This window comes from Cricetulus griseus, chromosome 6, assembly GCF_003668045.3.
Source record: "Cricetulus griseus strain 17A/GY chromosome 6, alternate assembly CriGri-PICRH-1.0, whole genome shotgun sequence".
Classification (NCBI taxonomy): domain Eukaryota; kingdom Metazoa; phylum Chordata; class Mammalia; order Rodentia; family Cricetidae; genus Cricetulus; species Cricetulus griseus.
In genome coordinates, this window is record NC_048599.1 from 90773859 (window position 1) to 90799551 (window position 25693).

The 25693-nt window shown below is 46.3% G+C and overlaps 1 protein-coding gene, 1 long non-coding RNA gene and 1 other non-coding gene across 4 annotated transcripts; 2 read left to right on the forward strand and 1 right to left on the reverse strand.

The window, feature by feature from the left end:
- Positions 1-13909: 13909 nt before the first annotated feature.
- Positions 13910-19332, forward strand: LOC103161941. Its single transcript, XR_003486634.2, has 2 exons — positions 13910-14296; positions 17384-19332. It is a non-coding gene; the product is annotated as an uncharacterized LOC103161941 (long non-coding RNA).
- Mir130a (microRNA mir-130a) lies at positions 16496-16576 on the forward strand. The gene has a single exon (NR_105111.1). It is a non-coding gene; the product is annotated as a microRNA mir-130a (primary transcript).
- On the reverse strand, positions 19296-23962 carry Ypel4 (yippee like 4). 2 transcript variants are annotated; one of them, XM_027422675.2, is made up of 5 exons: positions 23722-23955; positions 21055-21379; positions 20866-20909; positions 20400-20508; positions 19296-20219 (listed from the first exon to the last, which is right to left on the reverse strand). In XM_027422675.2, the coding sequence occupies exons 2-5, from the start codon at positions 21193-21195 to the stop codon at positions 20130-20132; spliced, it is 384 nt and encodes a 127-aa protein (XP_027278476.1). In that variant the 5' UTR covers positions 21196-21379; positions 23722-23955; the 3' UTR covers positions 19296-20129. The 2 variants fall into 2 exon arrangements, with proteins under 2 accessions (XP_027278476.1, XP_035302618.1); XM_035446727.1 differs by having other exon boundaries at positions 19296-20508; positions 23722-23962.
- Between the last annotated feature and the right edge of the window lie 1731 nt (positions 23963-25693).

A 25693-nucleotide genomic window follows, 5' to 3' on the forward strand; every position in this document is an offset into this window, starting at 1 on the left:
TTGGGGGGAAAGCACCTACTACCAAACCTGAGGATCTGTCTTCAATCCTCTAGACCCACAAAGTGGAAGATGAAAACCAAACTCTTAGTTTCTGAGCTCCACACTCATAGCACAGACATGCCTATACATATGCATAGTAAATGAATATGTAATGTGATAACTATTTTTAAAAACATCCACACACATACAAATTTATTCACTCTTTTTCTAGAGCTGGGACACACTTCTATTGTTGGTCATTAGAACAATAGATTTTCTGGCTTTTAGAGTCCATTACTTTCACCAGCAGTTCCCAGTTCTCAGACCTTTAGCCTCTGACGGTTACACCACAAGCTTCCTTGGTTCTGAGACCTTTGAACTTGGACTGCTGTATCACCAGTTTTCCTAAGTGTCCAGTTTATTAATGGCCTGCATGGCACTTCTCAGCCTCCACAATCATGAGAGCCAGTCCCCTAGTAAGTACCCTCTTAGCATAGTGTGGTGGCACATGCCTCCTATTCCAACCCTTGGGAGGCAAAGGCAAGATCAGGAGTTCAAGGACAGCATCAGCTACACAACAAGTTCCAGGATAATCTGGACCCTGTCTCAAAAAAAAATTAAAAAAAAAAAAACAACCAACAAACCAACCAACCAGAAAAACAAAAACCTGGGCAAGTTGTGTTATACATGCCTTTAATCCTAGCACTCAGGAGACAGAGGCAGGCATAATCTCTATGAGACCAGTCTGGTTTACAGAGTGAGTTCCAGGACAGCCTTCAAAGCTACAGAGAAACCCTGTCTCGAAAAACAAAAAACAAAAAACAACAAAAACAAAGTTAGTGATTTTGGCGGTCATTTTTTTTTTTTTTTTTTGGCATTAACACCTTTACCTAATGAACTGAGATACCATCAATCCAGGATGCAGAAGATATCTTAAATGATTACTCTCGATGCTAAAATCACATCGCATCATCATTAATGCCACTGTCAGAAGTTATGATGTACTTAAACAACAGCTCAATTTCACATAAGACGAGTGTTGATGGCAGTTATTTACTGCTGCTAGCTCAAGTGGTTCTGTCATTAGCAATAATTGTTAAGTATAGTTTACAACCCCCTCAGTCAACAATTTTGAAATTACACAATCCTTGATGATTTTTAATATTTGTGGGAGATTTGCAGTCTTTCAGATTTGTACCGCTAAAATTTACATAATGTACAAGTAGCATCAGGCATTATTCTCTCCTTTTTATAGATGAAAAATTAAGCTTTTATTAATGTAATGTACTTATTCAAAGTATCTCAGCTGACAAGTAGTGGCATTAGAAGTAGACTCCTGTGTCTAATTCCAGAACTTGTGCTCAATATACAAGAGTCCTTTTTTTCCCAAGGTAGTTTTATCTTCTAGAAGATACTACCATTCCTTCTCCTAAGCTGTGGTTACAAACATACCCAAAAGTTCAGCATGATTTTGAATCTTAGTAAGAAATACCATGGAAAAATATGAGACTCCCTATTTTCTATAACAGGGACCTCGGGTGCAACCACCATAGATACATTTAATACAATGGTCTGCTGCTTTCAGATCGGGGTTGGGGTGGGGCACAGGATGGAGGGACCACTATCTGCTTCACTGAGCTGGACCATACTTCCTGAGTCGCTTCAAGTGGCACAGATATTTCAACAATTCCTCTCATTTCTCACTCTACTCTTTGACTAGCAATTTAACACACATGCCCACTAATACACATGTAAGTATGAGCCACCCATGTTTACTTATATGCACACAGAGACTGTAGAAGAGTCACAGACATGTGGGTGTGTCTCATTCACTCTGTACCAAATGTGCATACACACTGTTGTCTGGAAAGGGAGAAACTTTATATCCCAGCCCCAGCTCCTCAGGAGGGTCTTTTGAGTAAGAAGGGTACATTCGTGCCCCAAGGAGCTTCTCATCACTAATTACAAACATTGAATTAGCCTCATCCATCATTCTGCAATGACAGGCAGGCCACACAGTTCCCTTTCCATCACACTGTTTCTCTTTGAGTGACCACAGATCTGTTCCACCAAGCATAAAGCATTTCCCATCCTCTTCAAAAACATAAATGTGGGCATGTTCAGGCTCAAAACCTAGTCTTTTGCTCCTCTCCCCCACCACCTAGAGAACTCATAGTGGACTCTCTCTCCCCGCCACCCATACCAAACTCCCTTTCCACTGGTCCATACGTGTTCATGTATTTCATTGCAACAATCATGTGACCTCAAATTAATTTTTACCACATTCACAAATAAAAATAAGCTTTTAAGAAATAGTTCATGCAGAGTCAGCCAGCAGGGAAGACTAGAAATGCCATTCACACCAAGGTCCCAGCTGCTTCTCCCATCATATTCTAAACCTGTACCCAACACACTAGCTCAGGCTTGAGAGCTAGTAGAGGGGTCTGTGGCTCAACACTTGTGCTTAGAAGCTCCACAGGGTCCTCTTCTACCTCACCTCTATTCTCCTGCAGTTTAAGATCCCAAAGCTATATTAGCCCCACCAGAAGGGACCAAATACGAACTTTAAGGGTGCCAGAATCAGTGCCTGAGCAGGAAGTACACAGCAGCAGAGCCAATGGGGAAGGATTCTTCCAATTACCCACACTGGTATGGTCACAGTTACTGCCCTCTTGGCTGGCTCCAGGATCCAGCACTAAAGTCAAGTCTCTGATGCTATCTCAACCAGACTTCCAGCCCTGCAGCCCCAATCAATTCCTTAGCCAAGAAATTCTGCTTTGTGGGGCAGGTTGGTTTCCTAGAGCATCCCAGGGGCTCATTCACAGGGTGAGGTTAGGGCTGGCCACATGAAAGAAACTTGCTCTGATGCTGATGCTGATGCTGGCGCTAAAATGATTTTGAAAACCTCCCAGAAGGCATATTCATCTTTTATCACTGTCCTCAGCTCCAAGCACAATGTCTGGCACCTTTGGTGCATAGTGCTTAAAACAAAACAGAGAGAGAGAGAGAGAGAGAGAGAGAGAGAGAGAGAGAGAGAGCTTTCTGCACACTTAAAAGTTTCTGCTTCTGCATCTAGTCCAAACCTCATCCCCTGACATGTTTTCTTGTCTTCCTCCAAAGAGAACCCTTTGTACACTGAAGACACTGTCTTATCAAATTGGTAACATGCTCATGAGTATCTGAATCTTTTCTTTTGCAGCCACTAATAAGCTCATTACATTTTTTTTTCTAGTGCTGGGGTCTGAGCCCAGGATGTCATTCTAGGTAACTGCTATCCCAACACTAAGGAATCCTTTGTGAACCTAATTCAGACCACACTTCACTATTTTGATACCTTTCTTCCTTCCTTCCTTCCTTCCTTTCTTTCTTTCTTCCTTCCTTCCTTTCTTTCTTTCTTTCTTTCTTTCTTTCGTTTTTTCCTTTGGTTTTTTAAGACAGGGTTTCTCTGTGGCTTTGGAGACTGTCCTGGCACTTGCTCTTGTAGACCAGGTTGGTCTTGAGCTCACAGAGACCCGCCTGCCTCTGCCTCCCGGGTGCTGGGATTAAAGGCATGTGCCACCACTGCCCAGCCTCTCTCTCTATCTCTTTCTTTCTTTCTTTCTTTCTTTCTTTCTTTCTTTCTTTCTTTCCTACCTTCCTTCCTTCCTTCTTTCTTTCTTCTTCTCCTCCTCTTCCTCCTCCTCTTCCTCTTCCTCCTCCTCCTCCTCCTTCTTCTTCTTTTTCTTCTTCTTCTTCTTCTCAAGACAGGGTTTCTGGCATCCTGGACCTTGCTCTGTAGATCTACCTATCTCTGCCTCCTGAGTGCTGTGTGCCACCATGCCCAGTGGTGCCACTTATTCTTAATAATGTTTAGTAAGGTAGCCCAGAATTGTGGCACACACCTGTAATTCCACCATGTGTCTAGGGTATGTGTTTAGAAGCAGGAGGATTGAAAGATCGGGACCAAGCTAAGCTAAGAGTGAATTTGGGGTATATAATAAGACCCTGTCTCAATACACAAAAACAGATTACAAAACAAACAAGGCCTTCATGATTAGAAGCACAGTTCCTATTCTATAATTACATCAACCAGGAGAGCTCAAGGGAGAACTGGAGAGGGAGGAGCAGGAGGAGCAGGAGTTAAAGGCCAGCTTTAACTACATAGTGAGTCATAGGCCAGCTTACCCTACTCAAGGCCCTGTTTCAAACAAACAAAACAACAGACAAATTAAAAAAAAAAAAAAAGACTTGGTGAAAGTGATTGGCATTTTAAAGGAAGTTGGTGAGGTGACTGAGAATATCCCTCTAAGAAAAAAAAAAAAAAAAAACAGGCCAAGCCAGCCATGGTAGCTCACGCTTGCAATCTCAACACTTGGGGAAACTGAGGAAGGAGCTTTGTGAATTTGAAGTCAACCTGAGGTACATAGCAAGACCTCGACTCAACAAACAAGATTCATAGCAGCCTTGTGCGGTGAGTCATCAAGTCAGTGTTTGAAAGAGCTAGCTGCTATAAAGCAAGCTCATCCAGGCTTGGTGAACATGTGCCTTTAATCCCAGCACTCAGAGGCAGAGGAAGGCAGGCATCTGAATTCAAGGGCAGACTTGTCTACAGAGCAAGCTCCAGGACTGACAGAGCTACACAGAGAAACTCTGTCTTGAAAGACAGACAAACAAACACAGCAAGCTTACTTCTGAATCCCTCTGGCTTTTTGTTCCACTATGTGATTGCTCCCTCTCATAAATTATTCTACCATAGTGTTATCCACCATGTTCTGATGTACACAAGGGGTCCCTAACCAGAGGCTGAACTAACGGGGCAGCTCATTCTTGGACTTTAAGCCTCCAAAAATGGGAGCTGAGTAACCTTTTTTCTTAACTAAGGCACAGATGTGGTGGTTTGAATGTAATTGGCACCCATAATCTCACAGGGAGTGGCACGATTAGGAGGTGTGGTTTTGTTGGAGTGGGTATGGCTTTGTTGGAGGAAGTATGTCTCTGTGGAGGTGGGCTTTGAGGTTTCCTACGCCCAAGATACTACCCAGTGTGTCAGTCTACTTCCTGTAGGATACAGGACTCTCAGCTCCAGCACCACATCTGCCTACATGCCACCATGCTCCCCATCGTGATGATAATGGACCGAATCTCTGAAAGTGAAAAAAGCCACCCCAGTTAAATGTTTTCTTTATAAGAGTTGGTGTGGCTGTGGTGTCTCTTCACAGCAATAGAAAACCCTAAATAAGACAACAGGCTTAGGCATTTTGTTACACCAACAGAAAAAAAAAAAAAAGATGAATACAATGTATGAGTCGAAGGGCCACAATTGAGAAACCAGAAATGGAATGGTTCTCTGTCTTAGGGCTTCTATTGCTGTAATAAAACACCATGTCCAAAAGCAACTTGAGGTAGACAAGGTTTTATTTCAGGTTATACTTCCAGGGAACATTCTATCATTGAGAGAAGCTGGGGCAGGAATTCAATCAGGGCAGGAATCTGGAGGCAGGAACCATGGAGACACGATGCTTTTGGATTGCTCCTTTTGGCTTGTTTGGTTTGTTTTCTTTGCTTTCCTTCTATTTTAAAATTTGTATTTATTCCTTTTATTTTACATGTATTTTCCTTGCATGTATGTATGTGTACCAAGTGCATGATTAGTGCCTGCAGAAATCAAAAGACAACACAGAACCCTCCACGCCCAGAATTACAGATGGTTGTGAACCACCATGTGGGTGCTTGGAACAAAACCCAGGTCCTCTCCAGCCTCTGTGGAAGTACATAGCTGTTATCTCAGCATTAGGTAGGCAGAGGTGGGAAAATCGGAAATTCAAGGTCATCTTCAGCTACATAGCAAGTATAGAGTCACTTTGGGTTACAAGAGACCTTGCCCCACCCTTGAGGGATTAAGCTATAGGCATGGTTTTATCATGTTCCCTCTCCATCACTTGCCTCTGATTTTCTTCACTACCTTGTCACTTTATTCAGAATTTCCCACACATGATAGTAATTATAACCAGTAGCAGTTTCAAGTTTGCCTTCTACTAACGTACCAATCCCAGCAATAAGGCTTTCCCAAAGATTCAAGTCCAAACTTTCAAACCAAAGCTATGATTGACTCTGATTGGATACTCATCCTTGAATCAATCATTATGATTTGATTAGCTAAGTCTTATGTGATTGACAACCTTTGGGATGGCCCCCAGTGATCCTGTCTCCTGGTGTCCAGACTCTTGTGTAATTACCTTCTCTTGAGTAACTGATTTCTAACCAATAGGCTGTCAATGTTGAGGGGTTGTCACTTTCATGATTAGGTTACCAAAGCTTGTGACCATCATCTTGCCAGCAGGCTCCGGCTTGAATGATGCAAGCTACTGTGAGAGCCCCACATTGCAAAGAACTTAACAACACCATGAAACAGAAGGCTCTTAGTCCATCAGCTCTGGAGGAATTGAATCTTAAAATATGATGAATGTAAGCAGGCAAACATCCTTCCTCCATCGAACCCCAGCCATGAAAGACACTTTGATTATGGTCTCATGAGAAACTATGATCAGAGGACCCAGCTAAGGCTCACACAGACTCCTGAGCCACAAAAACTGTGAGGAAAAGAAATGTGTGCTGTTTTAAGCCATTAAGTCAGGGCTAATTTGTTATACTTTTCAGTTGTATAACTACCCCTGAAGGGGCCAATGGGGTCAATCTCATATGAATCATGTTGACTAAAAGTAAAGAATAGGTATCTTGGGCTGGAGAAATGGCTCAGCAGTTCAGAGCACTGGCTACTCTTCCAAAGGACCCTGGTTCAATTCCCAGTACCAACATGGCAGCTTACAACTGTCTGTAACTCCAGTTCCAGGGTATCTGACATGCTCACACAGCCATACACATAGGCAAAACAAAGCAAAACACCCAATGCACATAAAAATAAATAAATCTCTAAAAAAATAAATAGGTGTCTCAGGTCTTTAATCCCAGAAGTTGGGAGGCAGAGGCAGGCAGGTCTCTGAGCTCAAGGCCAGCCCAGTTGGTCTACAGATTGAGTTCCAGGACAGTCAGGAATACACAGAGAAAAGATGCTGGGGGTGGTATTTCCTGAAAACAAAAGTAAAATGCTGTTTCCAGAGGCAGGGTGGAATCTACTCAAGCAAAATCAACAGCTGTTCACCTCCCACATCTGTTTGGCAAAGTAAGAAGACAGCTGGTAACACATGCAGAGATATACATTTGGCAGTGATTGTTGAAACTAAGAATGGATAAAATTGCCACTAAAGACAGAAGAGTCAAGAGCAGCTCTCTTGGGAATAGCAACAATTAAACAGCAGATGGAAAAAGAGCCCAAAGGGATAGACAAAGGCAGAAGTGCAGAAAGACATGGGTTTAATGTTAAACAAATTGAGCTTGTTTGGCAGGTAAGACATATATCTAAGGAACTGTAGTCTTCTGTTAAAAATCTGAACTTACAGCTCAGAAGTTATATGTTTGCAACTGTCATTACAGAAGTGCCTGGAGAGCTGAGCATGGTTCTGCACAGTTGTGACATCAGCACTTGAGAAGCTGAGGCAATAGGATTGTGAGTGCAAGGCCAGTCTGAGCAACACTGCAAGACCTTGACTCAAAAAAAAAAAAAAAAAAAAAAAGCCAGGCTGTGGTGGTGCACACTTTTAATCCCAGCACATGGGAGGCAGAGGCAGGCTGATTTCTGTGAATTCAAGGCCAGCCTGGTCTACAAAGTGAATTCCAGGACTGCCAGGGCTATACACAAAGAAACCCTGCCTCAAAAAAACAAAACAAAAAACAAAACAGCACACAAAAGTGACTGTCAAAATTAGGCACACTATGATCTTGTTCAGTGAAAGTCTGCATGGAAAAGAGGGCTAAAGATAAATTCTTGCAGAATCTGCAAGAATCTGTGTGCTTAGGTGCAAGAGAAGAAAGTGGGACCCACAGAAAGGGAGCTGAGCAACAGCTGGAGATAAAAAACAGTTGAAGAGGGACTAATCTCCCAGATACCATGGATATTTCAAGACACACACAGTCAACAATGACAAATGATAAAGAGAGGTCATTTGTGATGGGAACTGAAATGAGAATAGTGGATCAATAACAAGGAGGTCTTGGGAACCAATGTGTGTGCTAGTGGAACTATTTCAGTAGGAATTGGGACCAGAGCAGACCATATCGATTTTAAAATGGTCACACATGGCTGGTGAGATTGCTCAGTGGCTAAAGATACCAGCTGCCAAGCCTGGAGACCTGAATTCAATTCCTAGGACCCACAAGGAAGAAGGAGAGAACTTCCAAAATGTGTTCTCTCATCTCTACATAAGGACCATGATATGTGTGTACACATGCACAGATATACATAAATAATGAAATGTAATAAAAATTGTTAAGACAGGGTCTTTATATAGCTCTGGCTGTCCTGGAACTCACTCTGGAGACCAGGCTGGCCTTGAACTCTCAGAGTTCTGCCTGCCTCTGCCTCCCAAGTGCTGGGATTAAAGGCGTGCACTAGCACTGCCCAGCAAAATTATCATGTACCTCCAATTCCAGGGGGTCTGATGCCTCTGGTCTCCTTGCATACCTACATCCATGTGTACATTCTCACTCCCCACATGCTCATAATTTTTTAAAGTATTTTTTAAAATGGGTAGGCAAATGAATCATGCCTGACATATTGAAATAGATACTGTCCATTCTCTAAATGGATGTGAAGTTCATATGTGGAAGCTGAAAAATTTGGTCTCAAAGTAGAAGGGAGTGGAATAGTGATTATTAGGTGATAGAATGCTGGGGGGAGGTGGTCGCGCACGCCTTTGATCCCAGAACTTGGGAGGCAGAGGCAGGTGAATCTCTGTGAGTTCGAGACCAGTCTGGTCTACAAGAGCTAGTTCCAGGACAGCCTCCAAAGCCACAGGGAAACCCTGTCTCGAAAAAAACAAAACAAACAAAAAAAAAACAAAAAAAGAGCTAATTCCAGGGCAGGCTCCAAAGTCACAGAGAAGCCCTGTCTCAAGAAAAAAAAAAAAAATGCTGGGGGGAGTACAAAAAAAAAAAATACAGGGTGTATAAATAATGGATACTGAAGCACTAACTAGGTTATACTTACCTGTATAATCTAGTGTTAAACAGCATAACAAGGGGCTTGTGGGTCAGAATAACTTGTACAGTTTGTGAAAAACTAGAGAAAAAGGAGATGGGCATGTTAATTATCCCGATTTGATCATTTAAACATTGTAAACATGTGCTTGACTGTCGTACCACACACACACAAAATTATGCATTAATTTGAAGTAAAATAAATGAGCAGGAGACAAAGGAGAAATAGAGAGTAAAGATAGTACTACAGGATGTTTCGAGACGGGTTGAGAAAAAATCTGAATATAACGTATATAGGATGAGCTGAAAAGTCTGTGCTGGGCCCTTCAACTGTCATTCTTAGGCATCTCTGTTGCCTACTTGTACTTCCTTCCTTTCCTCTTCTCCCGTTTTTTCCCTTTTCGCATTCGCCTTTGTTCCTGTTGTGTTGTTTGAAAAGGGGTATTATTATGATGCAGTTTAGGCTGGCCTGGAACTCACTATGCAGCCCAGGCTGGTCTCAAACTCATGACAAACAATCATCCTGCCTCAACCTCCTAAATTGGGATGACAGGCATGGACATCTTTCCAGGTCCTTCTCAGTTGCCTGTCTTACATTCTAGTGCATTTTTCTAAAACAAAGTCTAAAACTTCCCCAAACCTAGGTATATGGCAAATATTTTATTGTAAAGTGCCAGGTGGTAAATATGCTAGACTTTTTGCCAGCCAGGTTTTTGCTGTAATCAGTCAGCTTGGCGATGCCATGGCTGTAGAAAGAAACCACCCGGCAGTGCACAAACTGATGAGTACAGTTGTGTTCCAGTGAACTTTCATACACAAAGATAGGCAGACTCAGGGATAGGGCTGTGACCCGTGCCCTGCTGACCCTTCCTCTAGCGTAGGGAAAGGGGTTGAAGATAGAATCACTATTGCTGAAGCAAGGATAGCATCGAGAGAAAGGAATGTACCTGAGAACAAAGGTTCTCCTGTGTATTTGAACATGTTCCTTTTGATGTGCCCGCTATGGACTTCTCTGCTCAGCACATCTATGAGCCAGCAGCATTTTTGAGGCCATGGTTCCAAAGCCTTCCATACGGTCAGTTGCCAGGAACAAAAGCACAGGAGAGAAACAAGACAGTGAAGACGAAAAGGCACCTTGTTGAGGGAGGAGGGGAAAATGAAGAGGCTCTCACTGACTCCTTCAGTGAGTCCAAAGCTATGGTGACAACAGCCAACAAGTTAACCTCCACTGACATTTAAGCAGTGAGGTGACTCTCATCCCTACATTTCTGATCCAGTCCTTCCAGAAGGCAGAGGACTGGTACACATAGTATTATTGTCTCACATTTAGAAGTTTGGTTTTGATTTCTGTTGTTGTTTTGAGATGCCCAAATGGGGATTAGGGGGCAAAGGAAGAGAGAACATGTAGTCAGGTGTATTCTGAAACTCCTATGGGAGAGAAAACTGTGCAGATAGTGTAGGATGGCTAGGAGCCAAATAGATCCTGGGTACACTGTTGTTGTTTACACTCCCTCAAGTAGGTCCGGTCTCTTTTCTAAGAAAGGATGAGTTGAGCAGGGATTTGGAAGGTTGTAGATGGAAAAGGAAAGCCTTCATGCACATTATATCTGGGCACTGGGAATGCAGAGAATCAGTCCTCCAATGGGGAACGAGAGTCTCCTCTGTCTGCAGGGAGAAGTCTTGTTGAACAGAGAACTTTCAGACCAAGACAAATGCAGCAGAGATCTAAGGATAGAGGTGCCAGCTGGGCCAGCTAGATGAACAGATGGGCAGTGCTGCGTGGTAAGGAAAAGGTTAAGAGAACTTTCAAGGAAAATGATGTCTTTGGAACTGAGCAGTGGCTTCAAAGACATACTCCAAGAGTCTGCTTCTAGCTTGCTTTCCTGCTGCTTCTGCTCTGGGTTTTTGACTAATTTCCAAACAACGCAGAAGACATTTCCACCATATCACTACCTTTCAGCTTTTATGTTGTTCCTTCTCCTTTGAGTGCTCCTGCCCTCCTTGACCATTATCTTCTGACTAAATCCTTTGGATCATCAAGTCTCAAGTGCTACTTCCAGGCAGCCCTCTTGAATTCCATTCCAAGTCTTCCTTTCATTGAAGCTACCTGTCTTCCACCAAAGAAGTCATCTAGCAGTCTCACCTGGGAATAAAAGGATGCTGAAGACAAAGCCGTTTCCTAGCTATCTCTTTGACTTCTGACACACATTGTATTATCCTGGCAGAACCCTCTAGAAGCAGAAATTGAACAAATATTCTACAAATTCAGACTTGTGACGCTCCCCTCTTTTCTCATGTCCAGTGTTAGTTCCCTCTGGGCTACATTAGAGGCCTATATGTTGTGGTCCTAGCTTATAGCTACGTGAATTCTTGGCATCCTCTATCCCCACTTCTCCACAAGTCCCAACCAGTTGTGTTTCTGCATCAGCTCAGGAATGAAGAAATTCAGCCATTCTTTCATTCCCTCAACAGCTTCTCCTCATGGTAGGAGATGCCATGAGATCTTTCACCAACATTAATTCAAGAAGTAAGTGCTGAGCTCTTTTCCTCCTTCCTTCCTCCCTTCCTTCCCTCTTCTCCCTCCTCCTTCTTTAATAGTCTTACTATGGTAGCCCAGATTGGTCTCAAACTTATGGCAATTCGCCAGCCTCAGCCTCTCTAGTACTGGGATTGCAGATATGCACCACCATGCTTAGCTTCTGCTTGTTTTCTGGAACTTAAGGATTTCATATGCTGATTGGAGGAACCTATTGGATCATCCCACAACTGACCATCATTAAATATCAGTCACTGTGGTTAACTTCTACACCAGCTCCCATACGGCCTTGGTTAAAAAGCATATGTCGAAGGAATTTAACGATGTGTGTGTACTGAGAGATGTACTGCTTGCATTGGTGTATGTTAACTCATGAACAAACTTATCCACACTGCCTGTGCCCTTACCTTCAAGTGACATGCCCAACAATATCTTACTTTATAACGGTTGAAAAAGATTCTCACATAGCCCAAGCTGGCCTCAAACTCATTATGTAGCCAAGAATGACTTAAAACTTCTGATCTTCAGGACTTTGTCTCTTAAGTGCTGAAATTATAGGCTTATTTCAACTATGCCCAGCAACATCTTGGTTTTTAGCCTTGTGAAAACAATAGATTCCTACATGGTGGAAGGAAAGAACCAATCTTAGTAAGTTGGCTTCTGACCTCCATGCATATCGCCGATATACATTTCATGTTAGACAACAACATTAAAAAAAATAAAGAACTTGTATCTATACAGAATGAGCTCTGGAAAAGGATTTTCAACTTCTTTTCCTATGCACTGATGCCCTTGGTGATGTGCAATATGGGTCTGGAAACTGTCCAACTCCTGACAAAAATAAAAGGATTTCTTCACCCAAAGACAAACAAATAAACAAAAAATCAAAAACCCAATGCGGTAGCAAATGATGGGTGTAATCACAACATTGGGAAGGTTGAGTGACAGGGACTGCTGAAAATTTGGGATGGATTTAGACCACATAGCAAAACTTTGTCTCAAAAATCCCCAAACAACACACAACACACACACACACACACACACACACACACACCAAAGAAACAAACATCCAAGAAAATTGTTATTCATCAGGACAAAGATTCCAGATGTATACTATACTGTCAAATAAAGTAATCACTCTATGAAAGCAAAGGGCCACCTCAGTTTTACAGCAAATTGGAGGTTGTGACACGCTGTCTTAAAAGAATACAAAACATAAATACACACAAAATAAAAGTAAAGAACAAAAAGACATAACGAGACTCGTTTTACATCAATATATTCTGATAAGATTTAAAGTGATGCTAAGCTAAATTTAAAAGCTAGTCCCTCTACTCTAGCCAGATTTCAAGTGCTCAGTAGCTGCGTGTGTCAGGTGGCTACCATCTTGGATGACACACATAATACAGAACCATTTCCGCTTTTTTATCCAGAAAATTCAATATAACAGCTCTGCTCTGGATCACTCTTTGACGAACGAGGAGACTGAGGCCCAGGGAAGGAATGCTTGTTACAGGAAAATACGGTTCTAGATCCAAGCTATCCTACTTCCTGACACATCTTCCTAGTTCTTCCTTCCTTCTGAGACTCTAGGACATCCCCAGCTCAAAGATCCTAACTGGTGGTGTGCTGGTGTTGGTGTTGGTGGTAGGAGGAGGAGGGATAGGGGTGGGGGCAAGGCTGGTTCAGAGAGATGTTTGTGACTGACCAGGGCTTCAGATGCTGCGCATTCCTGATCAGGTCAGGCTTGCCCAGAGGCACTCGGGATTAGCTCTTCTGAATAGCCCCACCTCTTCTTTCTGGAGTTACCAGCTTCCTGCCCAGCCCAGAGAGCGCTTATATTCAGGAGGCTTCCGCACTGCTTTGGGAGAGGCTAAAACAGGGAGAAAATTTCCTGCTAGGGAAGTACTTCTGGTCAGAGGGGGCGTTGAAGAAAGGCAGGAAATTGACCGATGCTTCTTTCAGAGGCCTCCAAGTCCAGTACCAGCGGCACCTGGGAACAGGTCTTTGGCCAGCCCATGCGGGAGTTGCATTTGGCGGGAATTGGATTTGCCTTCACCTGCACACCTGCAGTGGTGTGTGTGTGTGTGTGTTTGTGTGTGTGTGTTTGTGTGTGTGTACACACGCGCGCGCGCGCGCGCGCCTGCCTATGTGTGGTGGAAAAAAGGCTGGGAGAGGGGCATCCTGGAATGGGGTAGGAATACGGAAACAGGAGACGAGAGGCCAGGGGAGGGGGCGCCCGGGAGCGCCCTGACCTCGAGGACTGTCGAGAGGCGGGGAGGATGGGGGTTGGGGGAGAAGAGGGGAGCCTGACAGCCAATGGGAGGGAGGATCTCGTTTCAAAAGGGTTAACCCACAGCCAATGAGAGCCTGGGGGAGCGGATCCTGCTCACTCCATTCAAGAATCCCAAGTATTCAAGATGGACGGCAGGGAGTGTGGAAGGAGAAAGGGGGCGCGGGGGGAAGAGCCAGATCTTTAGAGGAGCGGAGCGCCGCGGCCAGCCCATCCCGGAGCCTCGGTTCGGCCGGCGGGTGGAGGGGCAGCTGGCGGGGACTCGAGCCCGGCGGGGACAGAGAGAGGCTGGCCGGGTACGAGAGGGCGTGAGAAGGGGAGCGAGGCCAGGAAGGGGAGCCAAAAGGGAGGGAAAGGCAGAGAAAGAGCCCGGGAAGAAGGAGGTGGCGGGCAGAGGAACCTAAGAAGAGCGATGTGTAGGTATTGGGAGCTCGGCGCTTTTCGGTTTTCTTCTCTCGGTGAGGGGAAGGGGTGCTTCGGCCTTTTTCTCTCCTCTGCTTTTTCCTCCCCTCCTCATTCTCCACTCGTAGGCATCCTCTCTATTTTTCCTTTAGAAACACTATCTGGGGAGCACCAGGCGTGTCTTTCTGAGGTGGCCTCACTGTCATTTTCCAATGGGGGCGTGGTGGGAAAGGGTGGGGGGCTCTAAGCCTGAGCCATCTGCCTGTCCCTGAGCTTGGGAGGGTGTGGGGACGCGGGGGACTTGGCGGGTGTGTCCCGAGAGCAGCTAGAGCATTGCAGGGGATCTATCACCTCTAGAACTTGTGAGGTGAGCCCCATTTGCTGTAGCGATGCGAGGCTGGCTTTAGCTAGTAGCGGTTGGGTGCGAGGACGTGGGGAGCTATGTCCCCACCCTCCAGTTGGGGTGAGTGTCGACTGAGGGGTGAGTTGTGTAGCAAGTATGGCTGAGAGTTTGTTTGTGAGTGCAAGCGCGTGTGGTCCAGCCTCGAGGTGTGGCAGGGGCACAGTTGGGTGTCGAGGGAAAGCGCCCCTCACCCCACACTTCCCAGCTGCCCCTCTCATCCCATTCACAGAACAGGGCTTTCAGGACCCTCCTGGTCTCCTCCTCCCGTCGCCATGGTTGCGGGAGGAGGTGGGGGGGGTTGCATGAGGAGACAGTTGGAGCCAGCCCCTTGCCCCTGCTGCTCCAGCTAACCCCCCACCTGCCCTTTCTCTCCTTTCCACAGGCTGGGCCCCATTCCTGCTGCTCTGGCGGGCAGGGGCCGGAAGATGGTGGCCAATGAGGAGGGGGAGTGGAGAGAACTTGAGCCAGGGCCTCCCCTCCCCCATTTCCTCCTCTGTTTCTACACCCGCTTCTGGAAGGAGCTGGGGGGATGGCTCCTAGGCCCAAGGTGGGGGAGGGGTCCTGCTGGCTGTTGAATTGCTTGTCTCCCCTCTCAGGAATGAGTTGAGCACGTGAGCTCCAAGGGACTTAGTGTCCCAGCTGCCTTTCCCTTCTTTCCTTAAGGAAAGATCTGGGGACTCCTTGATGAAGAATCTTCTTTGGCTACCGTGAAGCGTACTGGGTAGTCTTGTCTTTGTCCCTTTGCCCCATGTTGGCCTGGTCCAGTTCCCAACTGGCTTGCCCAACTCCAGGAGCAAAGAGGCCTGGCGACTGACCCAAGCGGGGCCTTGGTTTCCGTCCATTAGAACTGTGCAAACTGGGGCAGGGCCCCGTGTTTGCAGATTACAAGAACAAACTCTGCCTGGGAAGGCGGGAAAGAACCTCTCCTGCTTCCTGAGGGGGTGGAAGGAGGCTTGGGGGGGGGCGGGAGGAAGAGATCCCAAATGGAATTCAGTCCTCCATTTTTCCTGCTTGTAGAGGTGGAAGGTAGGGGGTCTCCCTGAGGCTGCTCCATGATTGGAATGAATCTTTCCACAGAGAGGAGTCGCCTCCCAGCCTCTGTCCCTTTGGTCAAACTGTAGCTGGCTTCTGGTTAGTAGCTCCAGCTGGTGTGTGACTCTAGAGCCGAGTCCTTGGGCTTCCAAGTGCACCTGGCTTTGCGTTTTCACTAGTCTCTGTGGACTCAGGATAAAGGACGATGGACTAGGGACATGAAAACAACTGTGAAGTTTCTGATACTAAGCTTGGGGGCGGACAGAAAACTTGACTTATAATCTCACTATCAATGAAAGCTTATCATTAAGAGCCAAATCACTGGCTATTTTGCTTACTACCACATTTATAGATTGCTTTGACGACCTCAGAGAACAGTGCTTGCATCTCCAGAACTGGGAGCTTCTCTTCTGCCTAAGCACCTGTAACTATATCCCATCACTCAGGTCCTGGAGTTCCACAACCCGAGGCATCTTTATCAGAAACTTAAGTTAGCTTTAGACTGGAGATGGGTAGAAGGTTCTGTGCTTCTGGGTGACAAGGTTCTCTCTGAAAGTTTGTAAGCAGACATGCAACCTCATGCTATTCTCACCTGGACTATTTTGAAAACAAAACAAAAGTTATTTCCTTTGAGGGATCATTTTCAAATGCTGGGAATCCCTTAGCTGCCTCATCTGGGCCTGCACCACCACCCGGCAGGGAAGAGAGGAAGGCTGTGAGCTGAGTGGGCCAGGGACTGGGAGAAAGGGTGAGGAGGCAGGGCCGGCATGTCTTTGCTGCTGGCCGGAGCTCTTTTCACATTGTGCTACTGTCTTCACCTATAACGAGCAGTGCAATGTTAAAAGGGCATCGGCCTTGTAGTACTACCCAGTGCCGGCAGCCTCCTCAACATCACTTTTTTTCTCCCATCTGGGCACCAGTCAGCTACCCTGGTGAAAATCTGGATTTATGGAGCCGTTTACATGTGCAGTTCATAGGCTAGACATTGCATACATCACCATGAACCTGTTACTTATTGGCAAATAACATCCCCATTTGTTGGATCAAAAAACCAGAGGGCTGGAAAAGTTTAGGCTGTTTGGCTAAGGCTGATTAGCTCGTAAATTAGGACTCTGTCCTGAGCCCAACAGGAAGGTACCCATCTTTTTTGTCAGGCGAGATTTGAACTGAGGGAGTGAAAGGTTTTGATGCCACCTGCTGGTTACGTGAAGGTATCCTCTGAAGTCTTCAGCTTTTAGGGATAAGCCTGGAAGCAATTTCTTAAATGAAGGTCTGAGTTTTCAGGCAAAGCTTGAGATGGACAGTTAGTTGTTGGTGAAGTGTGGGAGAAATGTTATGAGGCCCACAGAAGAACTCTGGGAACAAGGAGGAACACAGGAAAGGAAAGGGGCTAACAGAAAAGAACAGTTGCCTAGGCAAAGGCTTCAGCGTCGCTAGTGTCCTCTGCCTCTTATGTGTGGGAAGGAGGTCTCTTCACCCATAGTTTTCAGCATGACCTGCTTGCTGAGCACATCACTTGATAGTGATGGCTCTTGAGGGCAAACCTGCCTGGGCATCCAAGATTTGGACAGCATTACTTATGGTCTTAAAAGATTAATTTCTTAAGCCAGACCCAGAGTCTTCTCACGTTCCACAACCATACCATTTACTTTTCTGTCTTTCACAGGACTCTCCTTGAGGAGTTTTGAGCTTGCTCTGGTGAAAGAAGTGTGACCAAGATATGGAATTGAATCTCTACTAGAGTTTAAGGAAAGAAAACAATTGGTATCAATGGAACTGAACAATGGGGTCAGGCCAGGCATTCTTTGACCCCAGCACTCAGATGTTTTTGACTTGTGTTTGCCCTTTTGTGCCTGCCAGTTCTTTGTCCTGCCCACTGTCTCCCCATTCTGATGTTAACAGTATTTTGAGATAGTATAGATAATACTAAATCCATTACTTCCAGCTATTAAAGTTATGTGAGGGGCTGGAGAGATGGCTCAGCCGTTAAAGGGCTAGGCTCACAACCAAAAATATATAAAGTTATCTGAGCCCTCCTGGGCATAGAGGTGCATGCCTTTAATCCCAGCACTTGAGATTAGCATGGTCTACATAGGAAGTTCCAGTCAAGCCAGAGATATATTTGCCTGTGGGCCCCTCCCCTGAACAAAAGCTTCATGTCTGGCACAAAACAGCTATTTGACAGTGTCATTCCACTCTGTAAATTTGGGGATGGGGTTGTCGCTCAGTAGATAGAGAGCTTTCAGAGAATGCAGGAACCCCTGGACAACACAACCTAAAGCCAGATATGGTATAACATGCTTGTAATCCCAGCACCTGGAAGGTGGAGGCAGAAGGATTAGATGTTCAAAGTCACATAGCAAGTTAAAAGGCCAGCCTAAACTATATAAGACTATTTAGGAATAACAGTAGTTTGTTTGTGTCTTCATAGTGTCCTTCATAGTGACCCCCTCAGCAAACCTCTATCTCCAAAAAATACTTACATTCTGGTCTATAACAGCAAAATTGCAGTTATGAAGTAGCAACGAAAATAATTTTATGGTTGGGAGTCATCACACATGAGGAATTGTACTAAAGTGTTGCAGCATTAAGGTTGAGAACCACTGCTCTAAGTGTACAGCTCTTCTGTTCAATCTCTTATGTCTCATTCTCTTGTACTTCTAGCCACAGAAAAACACAATTTCCTCAAATTAGCCAAGTTTGTGCCATATCACATAGTTCTGTCTGAATCCCTCTCTCTGGTCTTGCCCTTTGCCTGCTCATCTTTCCATCACGGTCTCTCTTCTGTAAAGCTGACTCTTGAGATCTAGGTGAAGTTCCTTAATCTTCCTCTGGACTAGAGCCCTTATCTTCTGTTGGGGCCTTCTGGCCACTAGACAGAGTTCCAAGAAGTCACGCCATGGCTGGCTTGCTCGCCATGCATCCCCAGAGTTCATCACAATGCCTGGCAAGTATTAGAGTACGTAGCTATAAATAATCACAATATCTATGACTTGATCTGGAAATAATGATGTAAGCTAATAGATGAGTTTTACCATGTAGATTGTCTCCCCCATAGGGGCTGAGCTGCTCCAAATTGAAACTTCACATCAGTGCACCTACCCATGTTCTTGACATCACATTTTTGTGCTGATGGCTATAGTTTTGAGCTACATCTTACTTTGGATCAACTGCCAGCAGCAGTCGGTAGATTTTCATTTTAGACTCAAGGTATCCATGAGTTGATTAAAACATTCTAGGACCAGGCCAAAAAAAACAAACAAGGAGACACAAACCACCAACTTGTGGAATAAGTTTGCACTAGCTGCTTATCCTGAATCCAGATAAAAAAGTAACCTCATTTGGGAAAAATCCAGGGGACCAAAAACATTAGATGGTTCCTGTGGACAAACTCATCAGAACCCATGCCTCATGATTCACCTGGATGCTTACCGCTTGTGAAACAGATGGAGAATCTTGCCATAGACAAAACAACTGCTGCCTCCTACCGGTTAAAAAAAGGGGGCCTTGATGGTGTACATGATGGGGACGTACAAGATCCATACCTATGGAAGGAAAGTCAGGACAGTACCTCACAGTTGCTTTTCCCCTTTTTATTAAAAATAGACCCAAACACTTTATGTATCATACAAAAGTTTCATTCGCTGGTGGCAGTCACTGGAAAGACTGGTCCCTCAGCGCCGATGATCCACTGCCTCCAAAGGACTGGGTCCCAGGGAGCAGTGGCTAAGCCTTGGGGAATGCCCATAAAGACTGCTCTCTCTGGCAACAGCCAGCTGGGGGTGGGGGCTGTTCTTGGAACAGCTTTCCCCACCCCACCCAATGGCAAAGATTAGATACTTAAAAGTGCCTCTTTAGTGCCAAGGTAAACAGTGGAGTGAAATGGAAACCCCTGTAGCTGATTTCCCAGGGTCTAGGGTTTGTGTTTTTTCTTCTATTGGCCCCATCCCTAGTCCTTTTACCAAGAATGGGGATGGGTAAACTACCCTCAGACTCTGGGGCCCTGATATCTGAGACCAAAATTTCACTCCAACCTAAGTCTTCGCTATTCTGTGGCCCGGCCCCACCACCAATGTTTGTCCTGTTCATTCAGAAAAGGCCAATCACAGTTTGGTAACTCACAGTCGTGTCTTCCTGAGTTCATGCCCTGCCACAATCATCTCCCCTCCTCAGTTTTGTATTTCCCTGACTGCTACCCAGTCCTGAGCCTTAACCACCCCTGGGATATCGAAGGCTCCTGTTCCAAAGGGACCTGGTACTGCTATGGTGGGGGAAGGGAGGCGGTGGTCGTTTGGAGCCAGGTTTCCTCAGGGGTGGGCAGTACTCATGCTGGTGTGGACTGCGCACAGGGCCAGGGGACTGGTGTGAGGAAGGTGGGGCATGCGGAGGAGGGTCACAGCCTGCTGAGCCCCTCAATCCCAGCCGTTGTCTTTCACCATGTGTGACATCTCAATGATGTACTTCCCTTCTTTGTATTTCTGGCTGGTCTCAAAAGCTTGTTCCTGGTGAGGAGTAAAGTATGACCATAGGAAAAAGTGTCTCCCCTCTAGGCTCTTCTACCCACACCTAGACAGACCCAGTTCCAAGCTTCTTCTAGGGACCATGCAAAGGCTTGGTGTGTAGACACTGGGTTTGGAGAGCCACGGGGACTGTCTGGGAAGTGGCCCTCTTCGAATACTTACGTATTTCCAGCCCAGTGTGGTCTTGCAGCTTTCACAGAAAATGTCAGCTACCGAGTGGAGTCCTGTGAGCAGGAGGCGTTGTTCAGCTGGCCCACAACCCACGTTGACCCTGTCTCAGGAAACAAGGAGCCAGCACACAGTAGGGTTGCTCTGTTAGTCCATCCCCCAACCTACCCAAAAAAGATTTCTGCCTGGGGAGAACTAGAAGCATCAGCCTTCTGCAGCCCACCCCTTTAGGATCAGTGCTTGGGTCTTCTTTTGCCCCACACAACTTAGACTGCTTTTCTGAATCCCTTTGCAAAGGGGAAGGTAAAGCCAGAGGTACCCGATCATGTTGAAAGCTCACCCCCATTTTGCAAAAAGGAAAGCTGTTGGCGCACAAGCACATACACACACACACACACACACACACACACACACACACACACACACACACACACAAACACAAAGAAAGAGGTAGACTCACACGGAGTTAAACAGGTAGGCCCGGCCATGACTCCCTTGGAAGGACTGTGGAAACAGGACAGACAGTGACTGCTGGGTATGCCTCAGCCCCACTGCGTAAATCCCAGCTGGAGTGGCGGGAGACCTCAGGTGCTCCCATTGCCTCGGAGTGAAAGCCTGGGGGAGTGGCAGGCCCACGCTTCAGCGTTACCTTGGAAATAAGCTCATCGTGTTTGGCCAAGTGTGCTCGACAGTGGACACAACTGTAAGTGCGGTGGCAGCGGGGCAGATAGCTGCGGAAAGTCTTGGTGGGTAGACAGGCAGGGGCCGGGCCAGGATCACAGCTGGGCATGACGGGCTGGAGGACGATGCCCTGGCGGGCTGGAGGGGCTGGTGCCGTGCAGCCCCCACAGAGACGGTCGCAGGTAAAGCAGCGGAGCAGGTTGGCTAGAGCCGTGTTTCAGGACAGTAGAAGGGTGGGGGGGCTGCCCGGCCAGGGCCCCCCCAGACGAGAACCAGATAGAAATGAAAATCACCTGGTAAGAAGCGAAGGCACATCAGGGGAGATGTGACCCTCATGAGGAGCCGCTCCTGCATGGCTAAGAAAGATGGGGCTCACCTGTACCCTCCCACCTAAGCACCGCCAGCCCTCAACTTCCCATTGCACTTTCTGTCCCCTAGAGTCCCATTCTGTTCTGGCAGCGGTTCCAGGCGTCTTGTGCCATGGCCAGGGAGTTGGTACCTCTCTCTCTCCAGAGGCACTAGCAGCCTCCAGCATTTTCCACTGAGAGCAGCCTGCTGGCACATAAACTGCCTTAGGAGCAGCATCACCTGCAGAGACCCCTTGAGTCCAGTTCTGTGAGAAACTGTCCCCTAACATAAGCTCAGAACCTTTTAAAAGTGAAGTCTTCCTGAGTTTGGGGGGGTTTTTTTGTTTGGTTTGGTTTTTTTTTTCCCCTGTTGTTGGTTTTGTTTTTTCTGTCTCAGGGCCTCTGTGTGCAATACAATTGACCCACACTTTGGGAAGGAAGGTGGAACAGGCAGGTAGGTACACGTACCCTGTTTCAGCCTTCTCCTGGGACTGAGTTCTGAGCCCTGGAACTCCATAAAACTTAGTAGCTTCTTCAGTATCTCAAACCTTACACGTGGCTGCTACCTGTCCCAGGCTAGAGGGAGCACTTGCTGTCTTCCTAGCCTCTGGTCCTCAGGTCTCATCTTTCTTTACTTACTGTTACCTTAGCTCTGAGTTAAAGACAGGCATCTAGCCCCAGGAGAAAAAATTATCTTTCCTCCAGCAAGTCTGACAGCTGGACAGGTGAAAAATGAGCAGTACATCAAAAAGCCAGATTCCTGGGCTGTGTAGTATAATATGGGAGCAACATTAACAGGAAACATCAGGGTAAGGGGACTCCTTAATTTTAAGAGCAGGGCTTTAGGCCACAAGGCAGAAAATGTTTCCTCTCCCAGGAGCTAGGGCGAACACCAGTGACAGGGCAGCAGCAAATGAAATAATTGCAGGGTTCTGATTAAGAATCTTGAGAAGCTGGTATCTGCTCACACTCCAGCCCCAAAGTGGCTGAGGGTACTGCAGGCAGAGGATAAGGAGGGAGGTGTCATCTGTTAACTCTGATAGGCAGATGAGGTACCCTGTCCTGCAGCTGTGGGTGGGGTGGCCTGTGTCTCCTTCAGAGATGCCTGCTAACTGCTCTAGAGATGCTAGACCACCCAGCAGAGGAGGCAGTATGGCTCCAGTTTCCAGGACAAACAGGCTGTTCTCCGTGGTGGCCATAAGCACCCCAACTGTTATGTTCTCTCCAAGGCCTGCCATGCAGTCTTTCAACAAATCCCCCTGAGTGAGACCATCTTCAATTTCTGGTTCTCAACCATTGGCTGAGTCCCAGGAAGACACCTTCGGCCAAATTCAGGGTGACATTGTGTTCTGGCCCTCCTTGCTACAGTTCAGCATCACTTCCTTGATCTGCCTTCAACTTTGCCTTCCAGTTCCCCTCAAGGTTCCACCTTGAAACAAGGGACTAGGAGATGCCAGATTTGCCCCCTCCCTCTCTCTTCTGCTCCTTCCCCAGCCCTGTCCTTCTGTCATTGTCACACCTCCCTCTCTGTCCCCTGCTTCTCTGTCCAGCAGAAGTGAAGCTGCAAAGAAAGCCAAAAAAAAAAAAAAATCATAAAAAGGAGAGTTGGGGTCATTTCTTCTCCCATCTCTGCCATTTCTTGTCATGGGGTGAAGCAAAATCAGCAGGCAAATGACTGGGGGCAGAAAAAAACAAACAAACAAACAAAAACAAAGGTGAGTGCTGGGAAGAGGCCGATTCCCTGATGCTGAGCTGGGGCTGGACTGTAGAAGATGGGGGAGCAGAAAGGCTTGCAACTGGGAAGACTGGCAACTGACAGTAAAGGTGATGAGGCAGACGCTGGTGGAAGCAGGTGCGAATCCGGTGCCTCTCAGGGAATTAAAAAGGGGAGGGGGACTTGTGCTCACAAAAGACATATTCAATTACTTTGAGGTTTTACCTCCCCCTGGGCCAGCATTTTCAGTATGGTATGGTCCGAATAATTAGCAGAGCAGCCAGCTCCCAGGGCGGGCTTTGGGGGTCTGCACCAGCAGCAAAAACAATCAACAGTGATGTCTGATGCTAGAGCCAAAGTTGCTGGGAAATGAGTGCGAGAGAATCGTCAGAGCTTGGGGAAGGATGCAGGAGCGGAGAGAGAGAGAGAGAGAGGAGCGGAGGCACCAGGGAGGGGGAAGGGAGGACAAAGGGTGGATGAATAATGCTTTTGCAAAGGCAAGAAAGCAACACGCAGCAGGAAGAGGAAATTTGCAAAGGGGAAATATTGATTTGGAGAAGGGCTGCCCCCTCACCTTGAGGTCTGCTCCAGAGATCTCCGTCTAGCTCTCTCAATCTCTCTGCTCACTCTTCTCTCTTCTCTCTCCGCTCCTTCAATTAGGAAGGGGATAGGATTGGGGATGGGTAGTTGGGGGTTTGAGGACTGGGACTGCAGGCTGGGCAGCTGCTGGGGGCCAGAGGTTGCCTCTTGTTCTGTACCTCGGTCTGTGGGTAAATGTGGCTGTGTGTTGTGGAACTGCATCATAACACTGTGAGTCATCCAACCCCCCCACCCCCCTCACCTCCCACGTCAGAGCAGGGCTGGGAGACACAGGAGGCGGGTTGGGAGGGAGGGAGGGAGGGGGCAGGCATCAAGGGACCAGGCTAGAGGAGTGATGTTAGGGAGTGGAGACAGAGGGATGGCTGGCTTTGGGGTGTCGATATTGGTGGTAGGCAAAAGGAGAGATAGGTTGTTAAAGAGCAAGGCTATGTGACCAAGGAAACAGAACCTGAGGGAAGGGCAGGGATGGAGTGAGGGTGGCAGGGCTGGAGAAAGGAGGAAGCAAGGCTGGGGAAGTGAGAGATGGACAGAGAGAGAGCCAGGATACATTTTTCTGTTGATACACTCAACAGGATACATTTTTCCACTTCAACTCGATGTCAGCACTGCTGAAGGGTAAAGGAGGATATACTAATTGTCGTGGATGACAAACTGGGCTCTCGAATGTGTAAAATACTGAGCACTTGGAAGCTTTAACATCTCAGTTTAATGCCTCCCAAAGAAGCCATAGGTTAAATGACATCTTGAACCTGGGAACCTCTTATCAACTACTGCCTCCAAAATATTTGTGCTTCAAATGGAGACACCTATATGACATGAGGTTCTTGACTGGGCTGTTGACTTTCTGAGACAGATCCTCAGGCAAACCTCACTGCACCCCAAGACCCCATCATCTAGTGTAAAGCCCTGCATATAGAAGATACTTACAAAACAGGAGTTTGCTTGCATCTTCAGACACTGGCCAAGTATCTGGCTTTGATCTTAAGGACTCCTGAGTTGAAATCTTAGCTCTGCCAATTATTCACCAGGAACCACGGGCAAGTGACTAATCTTTCTGCGCCATACAGATCCTCTTCTGCTCAGTGAAGCTAATAATATTTACCTCATCTCCATGAGGAGTGACTGTGTGAGATAGCATGTAAATTTCTAAAGGAGTGCCTAACACACAATAGGCACTGAGTAAAGAGTAATGTAATTTTCTTTTGTTCCCTCTTTTTTGTTAACTTTTTAAGTTAGCATTTAAATTGAGTTTTGTTAGAGTTAGTATTATTTCAGAACAGCATTCTCTACATGGGGCAATGAGGCTGAAAGCAGAAGGACTGCAAATTCCAGGCCAGTCTGTGCTTCATGGTAAGATCAGGAATAAAGAGAAACCTCAAGCTGAGCGGTGGTGGCAGGAGGCAGAGGCCAGCCTGGTCTACAGAGTAAGTGCCAGGACAAGCTCCAAAGCTACTGAGGAACCCTTTCTCGAAAAACAACCAAGCAAGCAAACAAAAAAGAGGGAGGATGAATTTGAAGATCCATCCAATCTTAAGGAAAAAAAAAAAAAAAAAAACAGGAAAGGTCTTTAGGGCGTGGATTTAAAGCTGGAAACAAAAAGGATATTCATAAATTGAAATCAACAAAGGAACAAAACGATCAAAGATTTATCTGGACAGAAGGAATAGGACACATGACAGAATGATTTGGGGGTGGGCTAGAGATGGCAAGAGTGCCTAATGAGACGGGGAATGAGAAGACAGAGTGGGCAAGCATGGGTGCTTTCTATGCTCTGTCCTGTTTTTAAGCAGTGAAGTGGAGAGTGATTGAAAAGGGAGGAGAGGGCTCTTCCTAAATTCAGCTTAAGATGGTTACACAATATCCAAATAAAGATGACCTTCAGGTAACTGGGAGACATTGCCTTAAGGGAGTGTGTGGTGGCAAAGAAGACTCAGGAGAATGAGTTC